Source organism: Schistocerca nitens, chromosome 3 (genome assembly GCF_023898315.1).
Source record: "Schistocerca nitens isolate TAMUIC-IGC-003100 chromosome 3, iqSchNite1.1, whole genome shotgun sequence".
NCBI classification, from domain to species: domain Eukaryota; kingdom Metazoa; phylum Arthropoda; class Insecta; order Orthoptera; family Acrididae; genus Schistocerca; species Schistocerca nitens.
The window spans coordinates 729,373,879-729,398,905 of record NC_064616.1 but is presented as its reverse complement, the minus strand read 5'-3'; the positions used below and the strand labels follow the sequence as shown (position 1 = coordinate 729,398,905).

The 25,027-nt window shown below is 42.4% G+C and overlaps 1 protein-coding gene across 5 annotated transcripts in view; it reads right to left on the bottom strand.

The window, feature by feature from the left end:
- Window positions 1-25,027, bottom strand: part of LOC126248704 (ecdysone-induced protein 74EF-like) — a 737,945-nt gene that overhangs the window by 3,350 nt on the left and 709,568 nt on the right. For all 5 annotated transcript variants that reach the window (XM_049949991.1, XM_049949993.1, XM_049949990.1 and 2 more), the window contains 4 exons: window positions 22,469-22,576; window positions 9,258-9,422; window positions 909-1,163; window positions 109-301 (listed from right to left, as the gene is read on the bottom strand). In XM_049949991.1, the coding sequence (XP_049805948.1) occupies window positions 109-301; window positions 909-1,163; window positions 9,258-9,422; window positions 22,469-22,576 (721 nt within the window). The remainder of the gene's footprint in view (window positions 1-108; window positions 302-908; window positions 1,164-9,257; window positions 9,423-22,468; window positions 22,577-25,027) is intronic.

Genomic DNA, 25,027 nt, shown 5'->3' with positions numbered 1-25,027 from the left:
TATTTTGCTTATAATTAGTACAGGCATTCTGCTACAGTAATTTAAGTTACATTACTTTGTGGAAGCTAAAGTTTTATTATAAATATTTCAATTTTCTGAATAACTTACCTCAAGGCTCGCCCCATTGTTTCGTAGTTCATATCAGGCTTGTTCTTGTGCAGCCCCCACAGGCGAGATACAGCCTTGGAGTCAACTAACTTAAACACACCCTTTTCCCTGTTTGTCCACTTAATGTAGCGCGGGCAGTAATCTCGATCTTGGAGCAACTTGAGCAAGAACTCCCACAGGTACGTAGTGGAGCCTGCAAGAAAAACAAATACAGAAAATGTTACTTTCAGTAAATGCATTTGTTGTTTAGTTATCAAGACTTGAATGTGAGAAGTGCTTCAGCATAAATATATCTGCATATATTTCTTTGTAGGTGATAGGACATAAATGACTTTCTTCTTCATTATATCTAAATAAAACCATTTGTAAGTACACAGCTTTTCTGTTAAATGTAAAATACATTAATACATATACTGAAACATTAATAAAGTGTGATTTACAAATCAGTGGACAATGAATGAAACAAAAATTGAAACATCATGTAAATGAACCAAGAGAAACAACAAAATTAGTTGCACAAGAAAATCAGGAATGATTTCTGTGTTTCCTTTTACTGCTATAGCCACTTAAATCATGAGTTTGTGTAGAATGATAAATTTTGGTGATGATTCCTTACATATTCCGATTTCATTTCAGAAATGTATTCACTACACCTACTGGTATATCTTAACCTCTATGATGAGAGTCATCAAATGTTTATACCTAATGCTTACTCAAACACACACACACACACACACACACACACACACACTCACTCACTCACTCTCTCTCTCTCTCTCTCATTTAGAAATTGTTCTCACCTTCACGGCTCTTCCTTTTGACACTTCCTGGCTCAGTGCGAAGTTTCTTGGGCCGTTTCTTCCCTCGACCTTGAAAACTGAGCTCCAACATATAGACATCATCACTCACTGATGAGGACGCAGCCTGTATGACTGAAGTAGGAATAGCTGATGTCACTCCCACAGTCGAGGCTGATGGCAGAGGTGGGGTGGCGAACTGTGGGTGCGAGTGGTAGGCTGGCGAAGGGCCAGGTAAATAGCCACCGTATCCATCCGCTGTGGAGAAGAAAGACCATGTTGTTATTAATTTGGTATTAGTACATTGTATTATATGTATTACTTGTAAGTGTAAAGTGACTAGAGCTGATGACAACTAAAAGGTTTACAAATTATGCCTTAGAAATTATTAGCACAGTTTTTCAGATGGATTTAAAAAGTATTTCTCGTAAATTCAATGTTTCAGCAGACATAGTTACACAATTTTCATATGATTCACTTTTACATGCCACTAGAACAAATGTTACACGGAGTTATGATTAACAAACTGGTTTTGTCTTTTTGCAGAAACAGAAATTTAGGGTTGCTGTTATTTTCTGTTTTGTACAAACAAGTATAAAATTCTGCACATACAAAATGGGAAACCATGTGTATTATTATTTTCTGCAAGCTGGAGACTAACAAAGGGTAGGGTATTATGAACCTGCCATGGGATGTGGGTGTGCTGTACGGTGGTAGCAGGGTGATATTTTGCACAGAACTGAAGGATGTAAATGCTCATTTGATGTCTGGGAACTCCTTCTTCGGAAGTTCAATTATTCCCAGCAGTGTGTTCCAAGTGAAATCAAAACCTCATATTTAAATGTATATATACCTTGGGCCTTGTATTCGAAACTGTGTGTGTGTGTGTGTTGGACCTGTTTACTGCTACACTGGCAATTAAGAAAAAATAGCTAGGTATTCAACTAGTTGACATTTGAACACTAATCAGAATCGTCGTTAAGTCATAATTACGCATTGTAGTCACATTTCTTATGAGCTGGTTATGTCTTATTTTCTAATTTCTGTTTTTGTATTGTGTGATCGGAACTGCCACACTTGTTAAAGCACCTTAGTCATCTGCTTCGTCGAAAACGCCAATTATCTTGCGATATTTTACTGAGAAATGTTGGCAAAGACAAATGATTTTGTTTTTACTCATCGTTCCGAACATATTGGAACTTGCGTTAATCTTTGTACATCACATTTAACTCTTGATCCTAGAATCTTAAAAATCTTCAAGTCTCAATGAAACATTTCCGTATGTATTTCCTCCTTTTGGACAAAAAAAGTACTAAGTCTCAAAAGAAAAAAAAGTAATAAGAACGCATAGCTTAAATCAACAAATAGTTTAGCTATCAGCTTTTGCCGTAAAAAGAGAAAAAATTGAGAGTTTGTTTTCATACTTTCTTTTACAAGCGATATTTTTTTACACCCCTATTGTTTCTCGTCAGTTGTGGGCTAACAATGTAAAAGGCGCAAACAGCTCTTTTCTGGGTAACTGTTGCTTTCGACGTTTGCTTTAATTACATCCTTAGTAGCTCCCGCAACGTCTGAAACACAGCAGGCGAATGCCGCAAGTAGGCGACTCTTGCACACGGCGCGCAGAAGAGCAATCCTGACCACACTACAGACGGTCGATAAGATTCGACCTTGAATACGGTCAGTAGCTCCGTCTAGTGCAGTGGGCCGCCACTAGAGGTCCCGCCTGGTGTACATCCTGCTTCAGTTTGATCCTCGACCCTCTCAAATACGCTTCACATGCAGTTAAAAGAGACGGCAATAAAACTTCCCACAGCGCTCCACTCAGCTGAAAGTACTCCTACGGTATTTATATTGAGTACAGGGAAAATGTGAAAATGAAATTAAAATTATATAATTATTGCTCTTTAATTTCAGCAAATTAGCTTGCATATGTTACGCAGTTCCTACGAAAAAATGGAAAGAAAGATAGTGACACTTTTTCTAGTCACTTACATGTATCACTGTTACCAGATAATTACTATATTCTTCCGACTAACCTCCTCGCTGAGTCGGCGTAAAACAAAAATCTTGCAGTTAAGTGCATGTAATGTGTCACTCATCAAAAGACTCACTGCAACAATAAAAATTGTTTCCGAAACTTTACCGTCAATGGAATGTTACAGTAGGAGAAAAGTATTAATCTACGTCACCACAAATATATATTTATCCCGTGCGATTTCCATTGTTAAAGATCTTTTTTCTTTTTCTTTCAGGGCCGCCTACAGCTTCATCTGCTTGAAAGTTGCAGTATAAAAAAAAAGTTTCGCTATATGATGCTCCACAGGTATGCAAATACTCTACTTATATATCCCTTTACTTTTCCATTTAATTATTTGTCAAAGCCATCCAATTATGCGTCGGTTAAAGTCCCAAAGAGAGTGCCGTGGCCAGGAGAAGGTGAAGAAAGTGTGACTTCCTGGTCAGGACGGCAGCGAAGAAGATCGAGCTCAAGGCAACGCGCATTAGAGTTTCACTGGGCCCCAAGTAGGTTACCAGCCAGCTCCGCGTTCTCTAACTTTCTAACAGTTTCCTTCGCACGCTTACCTGACTGAGATGTGCAGTTGTCCGATATAGTATATTTGCATGGTCTTTTAAACTACTGAACACGAGTAAATTAGGCTACCTTAAAGGTACAAGAGAATTAGATCGTTGTAAGTGTGGATGAATCGTCTCTACATCGACAGTACAGCTACCGGTAATTCATTCAGTGATTTCATCCATTTTTGCAAATGCTCTGAGGCTTGGAATATACTGAATTTTATTTAAATCTTAATACGATAAGCAAAGGAAATCTTCCAAGTCTTGGTCAAGCGACACGTCGAAGAGTTCTTAAAAAGGCACAGGTGTAATTTCCTGCTCAAGCACCGATTACTTAGAAAGCACTGTAATCAAACAAAACGCAGGTGGTTAATTCTTCACAGTGAAAGCTAAACTTTAATGTGAAGCAAACGTTTTCACAAAGCAGTACTGAGTAAAATTTGCTTACTGATGCACTGAAATCCTTAGGGAACACCTTTCAGGGCAGTGGGCTGAGATCATCTTTTTCAAGTGTGCTTCGTACTGGCGGAAGTGCGCCGCTATTGGCTGCCGGCTAGAGCCAATGAGCGGAGAGGTCGAACAGGATCCTGCTCTACAGACCTACGTCAAATCATTGGCGAGCAGCTCTTTTGTAGAGTAATTTCGACGGTATACTCTCTGTGTGATTCGCAATTCTAGCAATATCTATCACATTTCTGACAAAACCTTTTTTTATAGCTTCATAAACATCGTTTCATCAGTCGCCTTGAACTTCATTGGATGGCACACATACTTCGAAGGGGGAAGCAGAGCGAAAGTGATGGTAGCCGGTTCAACGACACACTGACTTTCTGAGCCAGCTGAAGGTCACGGTTATAAATACGGAGCCAAGGCCAAGGCTCTGGCCTTACGCAACACTGTCTTTAGTGGAGATAAATAAAAGTTGCACTAAGCGAAGAAAAATCTTAAAAGATTCCGGCATACAGGTGTGTTCATAAACACAGTTATATAGACCAAGCCATGCTTCAGTTTTTGCGAATCGAGGTACCATGTACCGCACGTAAAAATTTGAATTTACAGAAAAAATATACCAGGCAGATTTATCTACCAGATACAAATTTCTTTTTCATGGTTGACAAACACTAAAAGTGACTAACAAGACACTCAGTGTGAGTTCGTCATCTTCCAAGGAAAGCTTTAGAACACCAGAATATAGTCATCAGCCCCATATACCCAGAAATCGGTAATGTACTGATTTCCCAAAATTGTCTACTCACGCAGTATACGTTTGATTTATTCGGGTCCTGGTATGTTCGCCAAGCTATCTCATTTTCGAACTTCATCTTGTCTCTCCAAAGGTTCAATAGAAGGTATACTTTCAGCTACAACAGACGAAAGTCACCATAATTACTGATTAATAAATAACGCCACCTTGAGATACTAGTACTGAGATTAACACAATAATGAATTGTGGGTTGCCGATGCATCTTGTAACCATCAGAGAGATAATTCTGGACTGTAAATCGGTTAAGTACCGAATATTTTTAAAAAAGTGGACCATATTCCTTTCAACTTCTAGCTTAAAAATAATCATCACAGAGACGATATTCGAGGTTGAGCAGTAAGTACAAGACAAACAGAAACGTACTGAGGACATGTATTTTATCAGACGCAGAGGTAAACGAAGACATGATATGTGACTGGTCAAATTATTTCGCCGTGTGACTGTCACATTAAAAATTAACTATCTGATGACTGGTAAGTCAACAGGGGAAAAAGAGTTAATGTCGCGGTTATTAATTAAAATAAGTCTGCATTCGTTACAAAAAGTTGAGATCTCCCAAACTATGATAGGATAAATAGGAAACTACTTCGTTGAGAGAGAAAAATCTGAAATAGACCAAATTACTAATATCTTGAATGCGATAAAGAGTTGTTCGAAGAGAAGCATGTAAGTAGAGCCTACGGCCCAACGACAATTACCTTATTATTATGTGTCCTGTTCATTACTACCGTTTTTTTCTGGCCTGTGAGTCCATTTTTATTTTCAAACAGGCAAAGTGCTCGTGCAAAAAAGAAGTTACGAGCTCTTTTTCAGAGAAAAAGACTAAATTTGCCAGAACATAAATCGACTTCTCCTACAAATATTTGTTTCTTCAATCCCATTCGGACGACGGGGAAGTTTAGAATGTGATTATAGAGGCAAATTTGTGAATGTCTGAATATTCCCAAGTCACTTAGCGGCAACGTCACGTATTATAAAAGTAGCAGCCTCCCTTCGTTTATGATATTTGCAGTATTGGTAGGTGGCCGGAAATTGAAAGAGTCACTTTATCCAGGACAAATTAATCCAAATTTCGAAAACTGGAGTTTACGCACGTATGTGGAAACCAATAACTGACCATGATGCCATTACTTCTGTCGCTCCGCAACAGAAATCAGAAACTAAATTACTACCAAAATTCAGCTATCTAAACATAATACGCAGTTTTAAAATGCTGTGTTTTTTCTTGAATTAACGTTGTGGCAGTAAAAAATTTTGAGCCGTGTTTCCAGGGAGTAATCAGCTTCCATTTTCATCTACAGGGAACCGAATGCAAGGAAGGCGTTACAAGTCGATGTTGTTCTCTTTGGTAACATATACTGGCATGTGCAGTGCAGTCGTAGGTAGTTGCGCAAATATCCAACCTGTTGCACAGCTATAACATTCAGTTCTCAATTGTTTAGAAGAAAAATGGTATGTGATTACATCTTGTATAGAATTGTTGCAACGACGACGAAAGATGACACAATCGAATTTTGAATACTGAACTGGATTAGAATAACTGACGTAAGGGTGGTTCAGATTCGCTTTGAAAATCTTCTCGACACTAAAAATCAATTTTCTCACACTAAGAAAACTACGAAACATGGATCCGAAAGCGGCCACAAGTCGTTGGGATGAAAATTACAAGCTAATTTCGGAATGAGACTGCTCAATATCGACTGTTGTGTTTTTCGAATGGGAGATTAAAGATTTTAAGGTGCTCACTTCGAAATTGTTTTTTAACTACAGTCATCGGAGGTAGACGTAGAATCTTATCGCCAAAGTGCGCCATATATTATCCGACTCTGTTATGTTTACAGTTCTTGAGCACATACAGAAGAAACGCACTGTCGTGGTTGTGCTTCTCAAAACACACGTGCGGATATTTTATGGTTACGGAGAAGCGCATATACTGGAAAGAAACTATAAAACAGGTCGCTATTTCTCGTAGTGGGACATTTCTCTGGCGCGGGAAACCTGCAACGACGGGACCAATCTGCGTTCGGATACAGAAGGTTAATACGGCCCCCTTTGAGCTACAGGTACGAGAAAGCACTATCTGCGTTAGGGAGACGTGCCTGCAAAAGATGGAGACTGAATTGTACTAGAATAGTGATACTATGGACAAATTTAATGGCTAATTGACAGCAAGGTATCTACAACCCTGTGGATAGTCCCTAAACTACACCACCAGTTACGAGGTATTCGGAATAGTTACTTTGAGAATTACAGTGTCCGGTGACACAGAAATCACTCTTGTGCTAACAACACTACGGTGTGAATTATATCGAAAAATTTACGGCCGTAACAGTAAAAAATGTCATCGGTCCTTAATGAGGAATGATGACAACAATTCAGCTGTCTAAACATAATCGACATTTTGAAACTGCTGTATGTTCTCTTGGCTTAACTTCCTGACAGTAGGAAATTTTGAGTCTCGTTGCCCTTCATTGTCGTTTTATCATTGTACTGTAAAATTTATCGACAGTGAGGTCGCTGAGAAGGGAGAATAACTTACGTTTGACGTGTTACGGAATAATTCAGGCATTCTCAAGATGCCGAAACGGACAGTTAGATCAAGATCCGCAATCTTTTATACCAACCATTTACCCAGTTCTTCCCGACGAAAGTGCTAATATATCTTCAAATAGCATCCCAAGTTGCATAACAGGATCTCGGCATCGCTATCCTCTAAAAATCTGAATGTACACTGAACGTTTGATTTATAGCCTTCGCACCTCAGAAACGTTCGATTTAAATATTCCATTCTCACGCATCGATAATAAGGAAAATATTTTATACATAGATGCAGGCGCAAAACAATTGGTGGTGACAGCAGTCTATGTTCTTAAGACAATGAAAACTGTTGCAGTTACCTCTTTATGGCAAACCCGAGGGATATGACAAATAATGCTATTACAGAAAAAAATTAAAATAAAAATAAATTTTTAATGAACTACATTTTTAATGAATCGGACTTAAGAGTATAAAATAATTTCTCCTAGCCCCATAATGATTCCTAAACCCATACAGATAGTTATGAAAATTTATGCTTGTGAGGATTTTAATAGCTATGTCAATACTTGTAAGATTTATAACTAAGACATGCGGCACTTGCAGTAAATAATTTATGCACAAATAGTTCATTTCCTAAATATTACCTATTGCATGTGCCCACGTTTTCCGTTATACCTATTAAAAATTCACAAGCGCAAGTTTTCAGGACTGGTTCAAATGGTTCTGAGCTCTATGGGACTTAACATCTTAGGTCACCAGTCCCCTAGAACTTGGAACTACTTAAACCTAACTAACCTAAGGACATCACACACATCCATGCCCGAGGCAAGATTCGAACCTGCGACCGTAGCAGTCCCGCGGTTCCGGACTGCAGCGCCTAGAACCGCACGGCCACCGCGGCCGGCAGTTTTCAGGACTACCTCTATGGGGTTAAGAATCTGTACAGGACTAGGAGAAGTTATTTTATACTTTTTAGTCTGATTTAAAAAAGTGTTATATTACAAATTTAGTTTTATTTAAGTAATTATTTTCTGCTTTTCAGTCGTGTGTGTGTGAAGTTCTCAATGGATTTTAAACATTCTGATGCGATTATATTTTCTATGTAAATAATTCTTCATACCAACGTTAGCTTTTTACCCATGGCTTCAGTCGTGCACACATATGTCACATGTATTGCGCACATGTCCTCCTCTCTTGCCAGCCGGTGTGGCCGAGCGGTTCTAGGCGCTTCAGTCTGGAACTGCGCGACCACTACAGTCGTAGGTTCTAATCCTGCCTCGGGCATGGATGTCTGTGGTGTCCTTAGGTTAGTTAGGTTTAAGTAGTTTCAAGTTCTAGGGGACTGATGACCTCAGATGTTAAGTCCCATACTGCTCAGAGCCACGAATCCTCCTCTCCCCTCTCTCTACCCAGTGCAAATACGGAGACTTACAAGCAGTCGTTCTTCCCACGCACAATTCGTGAATGGAACAGGGAAGGGGGGATCAGATAGTGGTACAATAAGTACCCTCCGCCACACACCGTAAGGTGGCTCGCGGAGTATAGATGTAGATAGATGTAGATGCGCGTCCGCTCGCATACCGCCAGGAACGCATTCCGATACCACCCGCACAACACGCCGGTCGTCTAGTGCAGCCGAGTTGTTATGCATCACCAACCTTTTTCGCCACCAAACCCACCCCTACTGAACAGATTGACAAGAAGGCAAGTTAATGTTGCATTGTCATCCAGTTCTAAGCCATGTTGAAGATTTCAATTCTTTACCTTATCGGAAAGTCAGTTAAAATCGGTTGCAATATTTGTAACGAACCGACAGACAAAGTGACCGAATAAAAACGTATTTAAAATAGGTTCTTTTGCGAAGCGGAATTTTTGAGACACTGTCGTAATGCATGCTAGCGTTGATAGGTAGGGTGTGTGTGTTTGTGGGGGGGGGGGGGGGGGGAAGGAGATGAGAGGCAAGTACTCACCAGGACTCCTTGCGGGGTAGTGGTGGTGCGGTGGCGGCGGAGGCGGTGGCCTGTGCGCCGGCTGGTAGTACGGCGCCAGGAAGCCGTGCGGGTGTGCGTGCGCGTGCGCGTGGGCGTGCGCATGCGCATAGGCAGGGCCCGGGCTCTCCGGCGTCCTCGCCGGACCTGCGACACCACAAACAACACTGTACGGAGGGCCGATATTTATCACATCTTTTCAAATAACATGATTTTACAGCTTAGATACACGTTAAATTTATTTTAAAAATCTATTAAAAATCTTCTAAAAAACTTTTTGATAGCAGCATTAGCTGTTAGCAATTCCTTTATTACAGAATCAATGATTATTTAATCACATCCTCAGTTGTATACATATAACTACACTACTGGCCATTAAAATTGCTACACCACGAAGATGACGTGCTACAGACGCGAAATTTAACCGACAGGAAGAAGATGCTGTGATATGCAAATTATTACCTTTTCAGAGCATTCACACAAGGTTGGCGCCGGTGGCGATACCTACAACGTGCGACACGAGGAAAGTTTGCAACCGATTTCTCATACACAAACAGCAGTTGACCGGCGTTGCCTGGTGAAACGTTGTTGTGATGCCTCGTGTAAGGAGGAGAAATGCGTACCATCACGTTTCCGACTTTAATAAAGGTCGTATCGTAACCTATCCCGATTGCGGTTCATCGTATCGCGACATTGCTGCTCGCGTTGGTCGAGATCCAATGACTGTTAGCAGAATATGGAATCCGTGGGTTCAGGAGGGTAATATGGAACGCTGTGCTGGATCCCAAGAGCCTCGTATCACTAGCAGTCGAGATGACAGGCATTTTATCGGCGTGGCTGTAACGAATCGTGCAGCCACGTCTCGATCACTGAGTCAACAGATGAGGACGTTTGCAAGACAACAACCATCTGCACGAACAGTTCGACGACGTTTGCAGCAGCATGGAGTATCAGCTCCGAACCATGGCTGCGGTTACGCTTGACGCTGCATCACAGACAGGAACGCCTGCGATGGTGTACTCGACGACGAACCTGGGTGCAAGAATGGCAAAACGTCATTTTTTCGGATGAATCCAGATTCTGTTTACAGCATCATGATGGTCGCATCAGTGTTTGGCGACATCGCGGTGAACGCACATTGGAAGCGTGTATTCGTCATCGCCATACTGGCGTATCACCCGGCGTGATGGAAGGGGTGCCATTGGTTACACGTCTCGGTCACCTCTTGTTCGCATTGACGGCACTTTGAACAGTGGACGTTACATTTCAGATGTGTTACGACCGTCGCTCTACCCTTCATTCGATACCTGCGAAACCCTACATTTCAGCAGGATAATGCACGACCGCATGTTGCAGGTCCTGTACGGGCCTTTCTGGATACAGAAAATGTTCGACTGCTGCCCTGGCCAGCACATTCTCCAGATCTCTCACTAACTGAAAACGTCTGGTCAATGGTGGCCGAGCGACTGACCCGTCACAATGCGCCAGTCACTACTCTTGAGGCCGGCCGCGGTGGCCGTGCGGTTATAGGCACTTCAGTCCGGAACCGCGTGACTGCTACGGTCGCAGGTTCGAATCCTGCCTCGGGCATGGATGTGTGTGATGTCCTTAGGTTAGTTAGGTTTATGTAGTTCTAAGTTCTAGGGGACTGATGACCTCAGATGTTGAGTCCCATAGTGCTCAGAGCCATTTGAACCACTACTCTTTATGAACTGTGGTATCGTGTTGAAGCTGCATGGGCAGCTGTACCTGTATGACATCCAAGCTCTGTTTGACTCAATGCCCAGGCGTATCAAGGCCGTTATTACGGCCAGAGGTGGTTGTTCTGGGTACTGATTTCTCAGGATCTATACACCCAAATTGTGTTAAAATGTAATCACATGTCAGTTCTAGTATAATATATGTGTCCAATGAATAGCCGTGTATCATCTGCATTTCTTCTTGGTGTAGCAATTTTAATGGTCAGTAGTGTGTTTGTATTTATACACCCGAGGATGGGATTAAATCGTCGCGAAACCGCTTGTGTATGATCCTGTAATACAGGAACTGCTAACAGCTAATGCGGCCATGGAAAGGTTTTTAGAAGAATTTAATAAGTTTTTTAAATTTTTTAAAAAATATAACATTAAATTAAGTACCACTTACACAGCAGATGTAACCAAAATTGAAGGGGCAATTACGTTTCGAACATAAAAAGGGAACAAAACATTAATTCTCACTCTAGAAGTGTTTCGGAGCTGTTAGCGCATCAACAGTGGAAAGCTGACAACTGCGTTTGTGATGTGGTGGAATTAATAATGAAAGCTAACAAATGAAATAAACCCGTTCACATAATGTGGATAAAGGGGCATTCAGGTGTGGGAAAACCTCGCAAAAATGAAGATTCCTTCTCCAACAATTGTTAAAATTCTAGTGAGTCAGAATAACTTCAAAATTAACAGTTTAATTAGGGCGTTACCTACAAGAAGCGGATACAAAGCTCTGACATATCAAGTAATAAATTTATAATTTTATATATGTAGAAAATAGATGTGTACAGAAAGTTTAACTGTAGTCGCTAATCTAAGCAACTGTTCTGTTTTGTGAAAAAGCCAATAAAATGATCGTACCTATTAAGCAAAAATGCGCCCCACGCTGGACCGTAGTAAATTCTTAAGCCACATTTACAGGATCGACTTTCTTGTCACAATACTGACTACTCGCTACTCGAAACAAATGCGTCTACTGCAGCGCGCCTGGCGTTTTATTCCTGTACTGAGTTTGTCTCAAGTGGTCGTTTTCGTTTATACATACACACCAAAACTGCTTGTGTTGTGTGACAGCCGCCTGCTGTGCAGAATGATGAAAGTGAGATTATGTGACACTATCCTTTTTGCGAAAAAATCGGAACATCGTAATAAAATGTCGGAACAATCAATGATAATAGAGTTTATTAACGACCAAAGCAAAATTCATAGAGGATATTTTTGTGAAAGATAGCGTGGTAAATTCTCCACACTCCTGAGAACTGAAAGAATAGGATAAGTATCGTCCAAACTTTTCAAAACATGCATGAGGCACTGCTAAGAGGTTTGGAATTTAATCTGGAACACTGGCGCAGAGACTGGTTATGAACGTCACGCCGCCACCTATGCTTCCCTTGCCGGACAAACACGGACAGTGAAAATTTTCCAGCACCAGGATTCGAACCGGCTTACCTCCGAGTAAAGAGACATCACACTGACGTGCATTAGCGACCTTTTTTTCTGTAATCTCATTTTGTTCGTTGCATCTGATCGGGGCGGATGTTGCAAGACTTTTTTTTTTAAAAAAAGGTAACGAACGGGACTCGATCCAGCGGCCAACTACCTACAATTACGGGGCTTGCACGCTAACCAATTTTCTTTCTTTTTTTTTAATCTCATTTTGTTGGTTTTTTTTTTTCGTTCGTTGTATCTGCTCGGGGCGGACTTCGCAAGACACCCTTTTCAGTTCGTCGTTGACCCATTAACTCAGTTTTTTTTTAATTATTATTATTACAGAGGGCAGCTAACACACTGACCGAACACGCTGAGTTACCGTGCCGGCATCGACCTCGGCTACGGAAGAGGGTTATATCTAACGTTTTAATATAATCATAATGATTTGGGGAGATCAGTGGCTAAAATAGAGGGCCTGCTTTTTGGAGGAAGGGGAGAGGGGTGGGGGGGGGGGGGAGGGGGAGTGTCATGACTCGGCGCCTGCCACACACTATGATCAACATTCACATAAAAGTGTTTCGGTTTCACGTGCGGTAGTGAAAACAAAAACACTGAATTTTGCGAGGGGTAGTCACAAAGTTTTAATTATTAAAGAGAAAAAATAAAGTTATGTAGTTAATTCTTTGTTGTTCGCAGGTACGTATCTACAGTGTTGGTACACACTGAAATCCCCGTGCCACAGTACCGTAGCTCGCAGCTAGAGTTCCCGATGTCGCAGTTCACTGACGGAGTTGAGTATCGTGCGGTAGTTCGTTTTCATCAGCAGCGGAAATATTATAGCTGCGTCAGGCCAGTCTAGACGGCTAAAGACGTGAGAAATTCGAAGGATTTGGGATGGAAACAGCCGACCCTAGAGAGTTCTTCATTTACTGCGGAAACAGGCTAAAAGCCACAGTCGGTCACAGTAGAAGGCGTCCCGGAACCTGGATTAGCGCCCGGAAAGCACTTCGTAGCTCCGCGGCCACGCTCGATGCACAGCGTAGAGGAAACAGTCGGCGGTGACGCAGAGGTCGCCGTCGCAGTGAAACGGTGAGCGGAGGGAGATTCCGATGGACAGGAAGCGACGGAACGATGTCAGCTTTCGTGCGCGGCACTAAGTAGCACGGGAAAGTGAGCCGGCAGTCGCTGTAGCTAGCGCCCAGCTGCACGTAAGCAATGCATTTCCCCATAAACGCCCCCCAGTTTCCTGATGCCGCACCTCACTGTGTGAAGAACATAAAGAGCATTTCTTTCATCACCACCTCGTAACCACATTTACATTTTTGACGCTTTATTTGTGAAATCCAGTTTTCTGGAAGACAGTTATAAATCAAATGAATTCTCCGTCGCTGTTCGTTAGAACACGAGAATATAAAATAATAAACATTTCCCTGAAGTTCCACAATATGCTGTTTATTTCATCATGAACAGGCTTTCGGCATCGTCAGGTGAGAAGTGAATGTCGCACCCAAAAATAAATGGCGTGCAACTTTCTCAGATAGTACTGATACAGATGCAGAAAATACGTACTACAACGATAAGATACAGAGTATTTACGAACACAACCTTCTTTTTCTCACCTGTTAAATTAAATTTCAGTTATACAGACTCTAGATTACAATAGTGAATTCAACTTTATTTTCCATCTTTTTTAAATAAAATGTTTTCCATATAAAGTTAAGAAACTCAAATTTTCATTTTTATTAAACGTTACAATTCCTGAGCAAATTGAAGTAATCTTTCATTTGTAAACACTCTGCATCTATATCTTCTGTATCAGAAACGTCTACGTAATTCGTACATCTTATCCTTGGTTGCGAAATTCAGTTGTCACTTGACAATGGCCTGAGAAGCCGAAAGCCGGCTCGTGTAGCAAATAAACAACGTATTGTGGAATACAAGGAGGGCGTTTCCTACTAAATATTAATTACGTATTACTTCCTTACAGCCCGTATCTAACAACTTCACCGAAAAATATACCCCGGTGAATCGCGTCAATCTTCCCCTGTGGTGACTCTACAGAACTTACCACCACATCGCGAAGGGAAGCAAGTCATTCCAAACACGCGCCGGGTATTATCATTCGCTGTGGTACAGGAGCGATAGAGGAAGTGAGGCATGGCCAAAGCGTTCCCAGTTCGGTTGCGGCAGCATTGTGAGTCACGTCCACAGCCGACACGTATGGCACGCTTCCTCCTCCTCCTCCTCCTCCTCCTCCTCCTCCTCATGAACCTCCTCCCATACCGCCTCCTCGTGGCTTCTGCGGTACTGCATTGCCCGAGAGCTCAAAAAATTGTTTTTCTTTTGTTATTGCAGAAGGCAGGGAGATTTGACTAGGTAAACACGACAGAGTGACTACCCGCCAATGATTAAGAAACATGCCTTTACTTCGGACGCATTAACCTACATATCTTGCTTAACAGAGCATATTACTGTAGAGGCCCCTGCAAACGATCAAACAACGTGTCAAACATCACTAGCCTGTCAAATTATTTGGCGGCCTTTCGGCTTTGTCTGTCAAACACAGACTGCGTTTGACGTATTTAAGAGAAATTTTGACTGATGGCCGATTTGACAAGCTAAAGGGCGTTGTTTTTGTTGATGTTTCACCCCACATGTTTGGCGAGAAAGAGTTTTTCTCACAATATCACGCGACACCACGATTGTGGAAACTGCGATCGAAAAAGTATATAGTAAAAACAAAGGGGCCCTGGTAATTAGCAAAATGGTAAAAGTGTTGCATCTTTCGGAGCCATATCTTGCACAGGGAGACGTTAAGAAGAAAAAAAACATCCTATACACAACATACAAACGTGAACGCATTAAAATAACAAAATTGAAGCTCTCCGGTTCTTCCACGATCAATGTATATGTTCCCACGTTGTGGTATTTTAGTGAACTTCCATCAGATTTGCAATGGTATATTTATCCCTCAATTTCTACCATTCCCAGGACAAGTATCTTGTGTCCTTTTTCTTCTGTGTGGTTCAAATGGCTCTGAGCACTATGTGACTTAAGTTCTGGGGTCATCAGTCCGCTAGAACTTAGAACTACTTAAACACAACTAACTTAAGGACATCACACACATCCATGCCTGAGGCAGGATTCGAACCTGCGACCGTAGCGGTCGCGCCGGTCGCTGGTGGCGGAGCGGTTCTAGGCGATTCAGTCCGGAACCGCGCGACTGCTACGGTCGCAGGTTCGAATCCTGCCTCGGGCATGGATGTGTGTGATGTCCTTAGGTTAGTTAGGTTTAAGTAGTTCTAAGTTCTAGCGGACTGATGACCTGAGATATCAAGTCCCATAGTGCTCAGAGCCAATTGAACCGTCGTAGCGGTCGCGCGGTTCCAGACTGTAACGCCTAGAACCGCTCGGTCACTCCGGCCGGCTTTCTTCTGTATGCGCAGCGGTAATGTCAATGCAAGAAATGTTTTGTATGCGTTGGTAGCCTTTTCCACTAGCGTCAAAATACTTCGCGGTAGCGGCTTCAAGACTGAGGTTAAATTTGACAAACTTCGCCGGTTTGTCTGCGTGCTTGTTTCACAAAGTCGTGGATAGGAAACAGCGAACTTGACAAACAAGTTTGATCGGTTTCTGGTTTCGGCGCTCTTACGCAGGAGTAATGACAGTTTGTGTTTCGCCAGGTACGTTTCAGGCGCGCAAGGAGTACGAGAGAGATGAAGGAAGAGGGGTCGGCTTGTTTCCGGAAGCGCGGGTGGCGAGAGAGCTATGTGGGGCAGGGGCTGTCGGCTGCCGCTGCTCGCCGCCGCCACCAAGAACAAACACGGCGCGCTCAACAGGTGACACCGGCCGCTGGCGACGACGGCTCCTCACGCACTTCTCCCCGCCTTACTCCGCTTCCGATCAGGTCTTGAAACGGCACCTAGAACCTTCTTAATAAACTACCTATTTTCTCACGTGTCTCATTTTTTGCAGTGATGAGGTGAGCAGCATAACTGTGATACATCTGCTCAATTTTTTGGATAAAAATAAGTTATGTACAGAAACCAGATGGCAGTTAGAAGAGTCGAGGGGCATGAAAGGGAAGCAGTGGTTGGGAAGGGAGTGACACAGGGCTGTAGCCTCTCCCCGATGTTATTCAATCTGTATATTGAGCAAGCAGTAAAGGAAACAAAAGAAAAGTTCGGAGTAGGTATTAAAATCCATGGAGAAGAAATAAAAATTTTGAGGTTTGCCGATGATATTGTAATTCTGTCAGAGACAGCAAAGGAGAGCAGTTGAACGGAATGGACAGTGTCTTGAAAGGAGGGTATAAGATGAACACCAACAAAAGCAAAATGAGGATAATGGAATGTAGTCGAATTAAGTGGGGTGATGCTGAGGTAATTAGATTGGGAAATGAGACACTTAAAGTAGTAAAGAAGTTTTGCTACTTGGGGAGTAAAATAACTGATGATGGTCGAAGTAGAGAGGATATAAAATGTAGACTGGCAATGGAAAGGAAAGCGTTTCTGCAGAAGAAAAATTTGTTAACATCGAGTATAAATTTAAATGTCAGGAAGTCGTTTCTGAAATATTTGTATGGAGTGTAGCCATGTATGGAAGTGAAACGTGGACGATAAATAGTTTAGACAAGAAGAGAATAGAAGCTTTCGAAGTGTGGTGCTACAGAAGAATTCTGAAGATTAGATGGGTAGATCACATAACTAATGAGGAGGTATTGAATAGAATTGGGGAGAAGAGGAGCTTGTGGCACAACTTGACTAGAAGAAGGGATCGGTTGGTAGGACATGTTCTGAGACATCGAGGGATCACCAATTTAGTATTGAAGGGCAGCGTGGAGGGTAAAAATCGTAGAGGGAGACCAAGAGATGAATACACTAAGCCGATTCAGAAGGATGTAGGCTGCAGTAGGTACTGGGAGATGAAGAAGCTTGCACACGATAGAGTAGCATGGACAGGTGCATCAAACCAGTCTCAGGACTGAAGACCACAACAACAACAACAACAACAACAACAACATGTACTAAAAGAGATACATTTTTTTATTGTCCTGGCAAATGCGAGAGTTGACACTTAGAGCGTTTGACATTACGACTCTTCGACTCTACTTGCAGGATTAAGGCGCTTTGTTTTTTGTGGCATACTGGAAACATGATATTACCGGTAAGGAAATCGCGACCTGGTCTCTGCTTTCATCTACGCTTAAGTTGTTACCCGTTTTCTCGAGATTTTATTTTGGCTGTACCTACATGTGTAGATCGCAAGCCACCTTCAGGTGTGTGTTGGTGGGTAGTTCTGGAACTACAATTTCCTCTCGTCCTTCTTACACAAGCGAATGGTGAATGGGAAGACCAACTGTCAGCTATGGATAAGTTATAATTTCTCGTTATGGTCATTTCGCGAGGCACACATGGCGATTCCGTGATGATGTTACAAAATGGCCGAGCGGTTCTAGGCGCTACAGTCTGGCACCGCGCGACCGCTACGATGGCAGGTTCGAATACTGTCTCGGGCATGGATGTGTGTGATGTCCTTACGTTAGTTAGGTTTAAGTAATTCTAAGTTCTAGGGGACTGATGACCTCAGCAGTTGAGTCCCATAGTGCTCAGAGCCATTTGAACCATTTTGTTACAAAATTTCAGGGATGATAGACAAGGATAAATTTATCAATCTGAGGTAAGGGACCCTGATCCGTAAACGACCGAGTCGTCACTTAAAGGCGGAAGTCGTTCTGATACCTCCGACAGTGGAATACATGTACTGGTACTGTCATTGTTAAGACTGTAGACTTGGCAACTTTCAGAGGTGGTAGTATGGAGAAAAACAAGAAAAAAGATACAGTAAACATGGGCTCTAAAATGCATACCTTAAGAGCTTTGAGCACTTGTTCATCTTCGCCATTGTGTAACACATCACTTCTACTGAAAAAATAAGCTCCGGAAGTGTAAAATTTTTTTTTGTTAAAAATATCCATTATACTGATAGTCGCGGGCTCTCAGCAATGAATGTGTAAATAGATAAAAAATTGGACACGTATTGTCATCGTCTTTTACTTCCAAAATACCTCAGAGGTATGTTTGGAAGATGAAGGATGGGAATCACGAAATGTGCAAGCATAAGGGTCGTGGGCAACGTGACATATGGAAGTTTGGAACGGTCGTGGAGGCCTGGCCGGATACAGAAATGGTTAAGGCGACCGCAGCTCGCGATAAACGGGACACCCGGGTTCGTGTCTCGATCCGGCATAAACTTTCATGTGTCACAAACAGGTGATGTCATACGTATTTGCAAATTACGAATCCATTTACAACAGCTGTAATCGTCAAGAACAGTGTCTATTCCTACAGACATACACGCATGCATAAACCACATCGTAGTGTAAAGATACAGACTCTGTATAAATACAGACATTGTAAGCAGCAATTTCTGACTATTATTTAGATTCTGTGGTAGTGAGAGAAACAGAACCTTAAAAATGGGATCGAAGTGCTAAATAGCACCAAGGTGGTTAACATTGGCCTGAATGCAGTTAGTTACATCTGGCTTACGGAGAGAATCGTCATCATTTTCATACCTACCCCGATTCCCGATCTTCAGATTGTGGGAAAGACATCTGGTTTCTATTGTCTTATTGAATGATGACCGTATGGTAGAGTGGAAGATGAGCTGTATCTCATATGCAGTCTTCTCCAGTGTAACCATGGACGCTTTTTGCAGACTAATACGTGTGTTTCATTGGCACCTACGCTGCACATCCAGTCCCCACAAAAATTTACTCAAAGATGCTACACCTGGCATCCACATGACACGTAATTCCTCGGTGAGCAGTCACAGGCGCACAAAGTGCGGGATGCATTCCAGTTGGGCCGTTGAACAGCCCTTTGTGACTGCTCGGCCATCGCTGCCGCGCGAGCTTAACTTTGGCGAGGAACTGCAGTAAAATTGTAGAGGAGCATCGACCGCGGCGGGCGCAATGCTAGCACTGACGGAGCCACGCGTTTATGTTTTTAGAAATTCTCGCGCAATCCTTGGCAGAAGGCGTTGTGTACTGCCAGCTGTGAGGAAATGCGGCTCCCTCGGTACTGCGTCTTTTTCACTTTCGTTTGTCATTAAAAAGCCTACACCATAATTACTGCCGAAGTGTTTTTCGCAACGTATACGAAAAGTAGATGTCTTTAAGATGAAACGAATCACACTGTCATTGGTTTCCATTTCTCTGTGATTAGCTGCTGAACTGTATAAAACTGTAGGTTCCACTGTATCTCGCATGCGTGGCCGGTTCTCAGGACGAAAAAGGCAGGGGTATACCACTTCGAAAAGGAGTGCTAGTAAAATCACATCCCGGGTTGATCACTGCAAATCTGATCATTACTTGAATGTTGCTCGACAGTCTGGGAACCGCACCAGATAGGATTGATAGAGGAAACAGAGAACATCCGAAGAAGTACAGCACGTGTCGTTACAGGTTTATTTAATACACGCGGAAGTGGCATGCGCAGAAAGAGAGGCGTTCTGCATCACGATATAGTCTAAAATTCCGAGAGTGTACGTTCCTAGAACAGACAACCAGTATATCGATTCCCCCTGCGTATATGTGAGGAAAGACCATGAAGATAAAATTAGAGAGATTCGATCCCACAAGGAGACTTACCTGCGAACCATTCGCGACTAAAACTGGGAAAGGGGCAAGTGATAGTGGTGCACAAAGAACCCTCCGCCACACACCGTAAAGTAGATTGTGGAGTATGGGTATAGGTAGATGCAGACGTATCCTTTCTTTTAATGCATAAAAGTGAAGAAAGACGAGTCTCTGGCATCTCTCGAGATTCACCGATAGAATTTTCGTCACTTTGAGCTACTGTCGCTTTAAACCATACCTCGGAAGCAAAGTTAATGCATGCGAATATACGCAGAAATACGTTCTATCAGATATCATACAAGAGACAAATAAATGTGATGGTGTCATCTGCCTGATAAGCTGCTTACTCTGACGATCACTGACGGTGGAACATGCAGCAGAAACTGAAACGTTGTTCTACGCTTCTTCGTACTGGAGCGCTGTTACTAAAGAAGCAGTAGAAATTACGAAGTGCGAGAACAATTCCAACCAGGAGAGCGGCTATAATCTTAGAATGCGTGGAAGCGAGCTCTAGACGCTGAAAAAGAGACAGGGAAATTTGCCGAATTGTTTACGTTCCTACGAAGGCACTGGCACCGCCAGTGCAGACACGGACACAATCTACGGCCGAGACCCACGAGAAACAGGCCGCGGCGGTACGTCACGTAGGTAGGCCTGAGCTCGCTCGCTCAGCTCAGCAGACAAAATGCGTTTCTAAACATGTTACTTTCAATTGGGCGTGTATCTTCAAACGAGAATTGCATCTTCTATTGGAATCTGCTATTATGAACTCTTACTGATTAACAGTACTACAACAAAAAGTAATTCAAGATCAATACTCGATACGAGGATAATCCCCAAAGTAAGGTCACCTATTTTTTATAAGTACATATATCTGTTTATTTCTACAATGGTTTACATCCGTTTACACCTTGAACGTTTAGCTATTTTTCGACACAATCACCATTTCTGTCGATGCATTTTTGTAGACGCTGTGGCATGTCATACCAGCTCGCCGCCATGCTGTTCAGAAAGTTATGAACCTCTTTTTTCACCTCATCGTCGGAGCTGAATCGCTGGGACCACAATTAACTCTGACAGGTACTATGAGACTCTGAAAAAACTCAAACGGGCAATTCAGAACGGGAGAAGAGGAATGTTGAGCAAGGGTGTACACATTCTCCATGACAACGCTCGCCCACATATCGCTCGGCAAACCGTTGCTCTCCCGCAACAGTTTTATTGGAACATAATCACCCAACCGCCCTATAGTCCTTACTTGGCGCCCAGTGACTATCACCTGTTCCCTCTGTTAAAAGAACATTTGGCCGGAAAGCGATCAGCTCCGACGACGAAGTGAAAGAAGAGGTTCATAACTTTCTGAACAGCATGGCGGCGAGCTGGTATGACATAGGCATACTAAAACTGCCACAGCGTCTACAAAAATGCATCGACAGAAATGGTGATTATGTCGAAAAATAGCTGAATGTTCAAGCTGTAAACTGATGTAAACCATTGTAGAAATAAACAGATCTTTGTACTTATAAAAAAAAAGAAATAGGAGACCTTACCTTTGGGATTACCCTCGTATAAATGGTATAACGGCTTGTTTATAGCATTTAGTCGCTTCTGCTTAACAGCACTCATTTCGTACAAGAAGTAGTGCCTTATGCAACTGATAATCATTTTGGCATAATTTTAATTTTATTGTACCCCAGTACAGCCGTAAAAGTTACAAGTAGGCCTATGGACTTCCGATCATTGTAGGACTAATAACAGTAAGATTCTATAATAGCGGATTAAGTTATAAGATCCAATTCTCGTTTGTACGTACACACCTAGTAACGAGTTAACAGGTGTAGAACCGCAGTTTGTTTGCTGAGTTGAGCGAGCGAGCGCAGGCTTACCTTCGTGACGTACTCGCCGCGGCCAGTCTTTGTCGTAGGCCTCGGTCTATGGCAACATGAACGTAATGGCGACGTACGCCGACCAATGAGAAGTCGCCTGTGTGCTATAAACGTCAGCACAACAACGCCAACGACAGTCAGCTGTTCCTGGCGAAGACGATGTAGGATTTCGTCGGATGCTCGAGATTTTACACAGATTCGACGCGACGAGTAAACAAAGGATGTTTTGTACAAGAATGTCGTGAGAAACTAAGGTCTCGTAGAATTGTAGATGGGCAAAACGGACAATTCGGAATGACTCAAGGTAAAAAATTCTCTTTAGCCGAGGGTTAATCGTCCTCTGCAGGAACTTAAACGTCAATTTCCATCTTCACGAGCTGCTATTCTGCTGTGGCGTTAAAGTAGACTAATTACAAACTTAGTAGGGTTAGCTTACACATTTTCAGCGCGGGTTATTGTTAGAGAAGAATAATGGATTGGCGTTACCTGGGGTGGGTTGCAGCCGCGCCTTGAGCTCATCATTGGACGCGTGTCCGCTGCTGCTGCTGTCAACGTCGGAGACGCCGGAGTCCGCTGGACTCGGTGGCAGTGATCCTGTCAACAAAAAACGCCGTATACTGTAGCGCTAAGAAAACACAAGAAGAAACAAGCTGTACGTAAACACTTCGTGTCGCAATCGGGTGCTCCGTTTCGATATGAGTCCACAATGTTTTTACTGTATGTTAAAAGTTTTGCCGTGAGTTCCTTTTTGTTTTACTTGGTACCACTGCCTATGGTGTAAATTAAAAGACTATATTGCATTTTATGGGAAGCTTGGCATTCTACAACGGAATCAGACACCAGACCCGCTTCCTGTTTCCAGAATATTTTTCTCGGTCATACTAAAATGGATTAGTGGTTAAGACTTGTGATAGGTGTGAAACAACCAGATTGTTAATCGACCGTGACTGTTCCAAAAATTTGAAAAGGTTTTACAAATACCGCTACCAGTCAAAAAATTTATTGACTAAATTATTTAATTAGCAACATGTTTCGAAATTTTCATCCATCATAAAAGAAACGAAGTCCTAAATGAAATGACAAAGTTTAGGAATTCAGATTTCTTCACCAACTTCAATTCAACATTATTAAAATACAAAATACATAAAAATTAAGGTTGTATATGAATGTAGGTCCCCACAACATCTTTGTAATTCTTTAAAATAAGATTGTATACAGTCGTTTTAATGTAAAATTGTTACAGCCACTCAGTTTGTATTATACACGGTGGTCAGAAACAGGCTGGGTATAAGGGGGTTGCAGGATAGGCTATGCGGAGAAATAATTGTTAAGAAGTAATTCAATACGTTGCGCACCTTTCGATTTAATTGTCATTGCAGTTTGCCAATCAGGCCGTTGCGCACGCAAATTCAAGCAGCCCTCCGGAGACGGTGTCGCCAAACATGTTCTTCATTTGGTACCGTAAAATCGAACAAGAGAAGGATACAAAAATTGGACATGGTACGCTAGTAAGGATCGAACCCGATCGAAAGGCGGAGTAGTCTCGTGCGCTATCGTCTACGCTACGTGAACAACTGACACTAATTGTATCTGGTGGGCCACTTGAATTTGGGTGCGCAACGGCCTGATTGGCTCACTTCATTGGCAATTAACTCGCAAATTGCGCATCCAATCGATCTTTTAAACAATTAGTTCTCGGCATAACCTTCCCTGCAACACCCTTAAAAGCTGCTCGGACTGTTTCTGATCACCCTGTATTTCACCGAACAACATCACTCGTCGAAAGAAACTTTGTTTTGACTACCATCTTGTTTTTCTGCACTGTTGAGTTGTCTATGATATCGTGTTTCAAGTTACCTCTAGAAGTTTGTGAGCAATGGCTAACAAGTTCAAAAGAGCCACAAAAAGGGAGGTACCTGATCACATCATTAGAAGACAGCCACGTCACAAGAACAGAGTGAGTGATTATTTATAATTTTTCACGTGAACAGCAGACAAACATACAAGACACTTCGTAACTTGCTAGATTATCCAAGACTCTACAAAAAATATTTTAACATCTATGTGCTCTTGTGTGAAATGTTTGTTGTACTGCCGCTGGAGCCTTATGATGAGTTCTAACCTCGAAACATGTTTCTATTGTGACTGGTAGCACCATTTTTTTTATCACAGATTTCCCCATGGTCCTAAATTACGGGAAACAAGGGACCTGTTTGAAGCGCTTAGCTCGGTAGATATTTCGCGTATTCCATTTGAATTAGGACGTATTTGAGCAGGAACACGTTCGCGAAAGGGCGTTAACCCCTGACAGAAAGCAGTGGTGGGGGTATTTTTCCTCAGCGCACGTAAAGGGTTCAGCCACATGGGCAGATGTTGTCCGGAACTGCAGCTGCTCTGGACCTTGCGTAGGGGTTGCGTTAGGCTGCACTGCAAATATATTGGCACACCTGGCTGAGGCTCGAGCACAAACAGGAAGTCGCAGGTTCCAGTCATTGTGTAGATCGCTGTCACCCCCCGATGTCCATGTCCGCACGCGCGCTCTTTAAATTGCGGCTAACAGCTCTATGCTGTGATAGTGAAGTCAGGTTTAGCGCAGTAGTTTCATATTGAAATTATAAATCGTGGCTGACCCCACGGGAGACTATTCGAGGTCGAACATGAAGCACTATTCTATGGCCTCGCCACAATCAAGGATTTTGTCCATAAAGTTACCCTCTTCAACTATTTTTCTTTTTTTTTTTTTTTAAAAAAAAGGCAGATAAGTAACAATCGTTCACTGTTGTTACTACTGAGGTACACCAATTTATATGACAAAACCAGAGGCTGGTAATATCTAACATGTCGTCAACATCGGCGTTATTATAGATACTGTCTTACTGTTTATACTAAGGAATTTTGGGAATGTTAGCGTCAAGTTGTTTTTTATTCCGTCATTCCATTCCTGGATGTTCGAAAGATATTCGTTTGTACTGTACTAGCAAATTTCTGTATTAAGGTTGAAGTACTGCTGATATTAAGGACGTTACAAACAGAACACAGATTCCG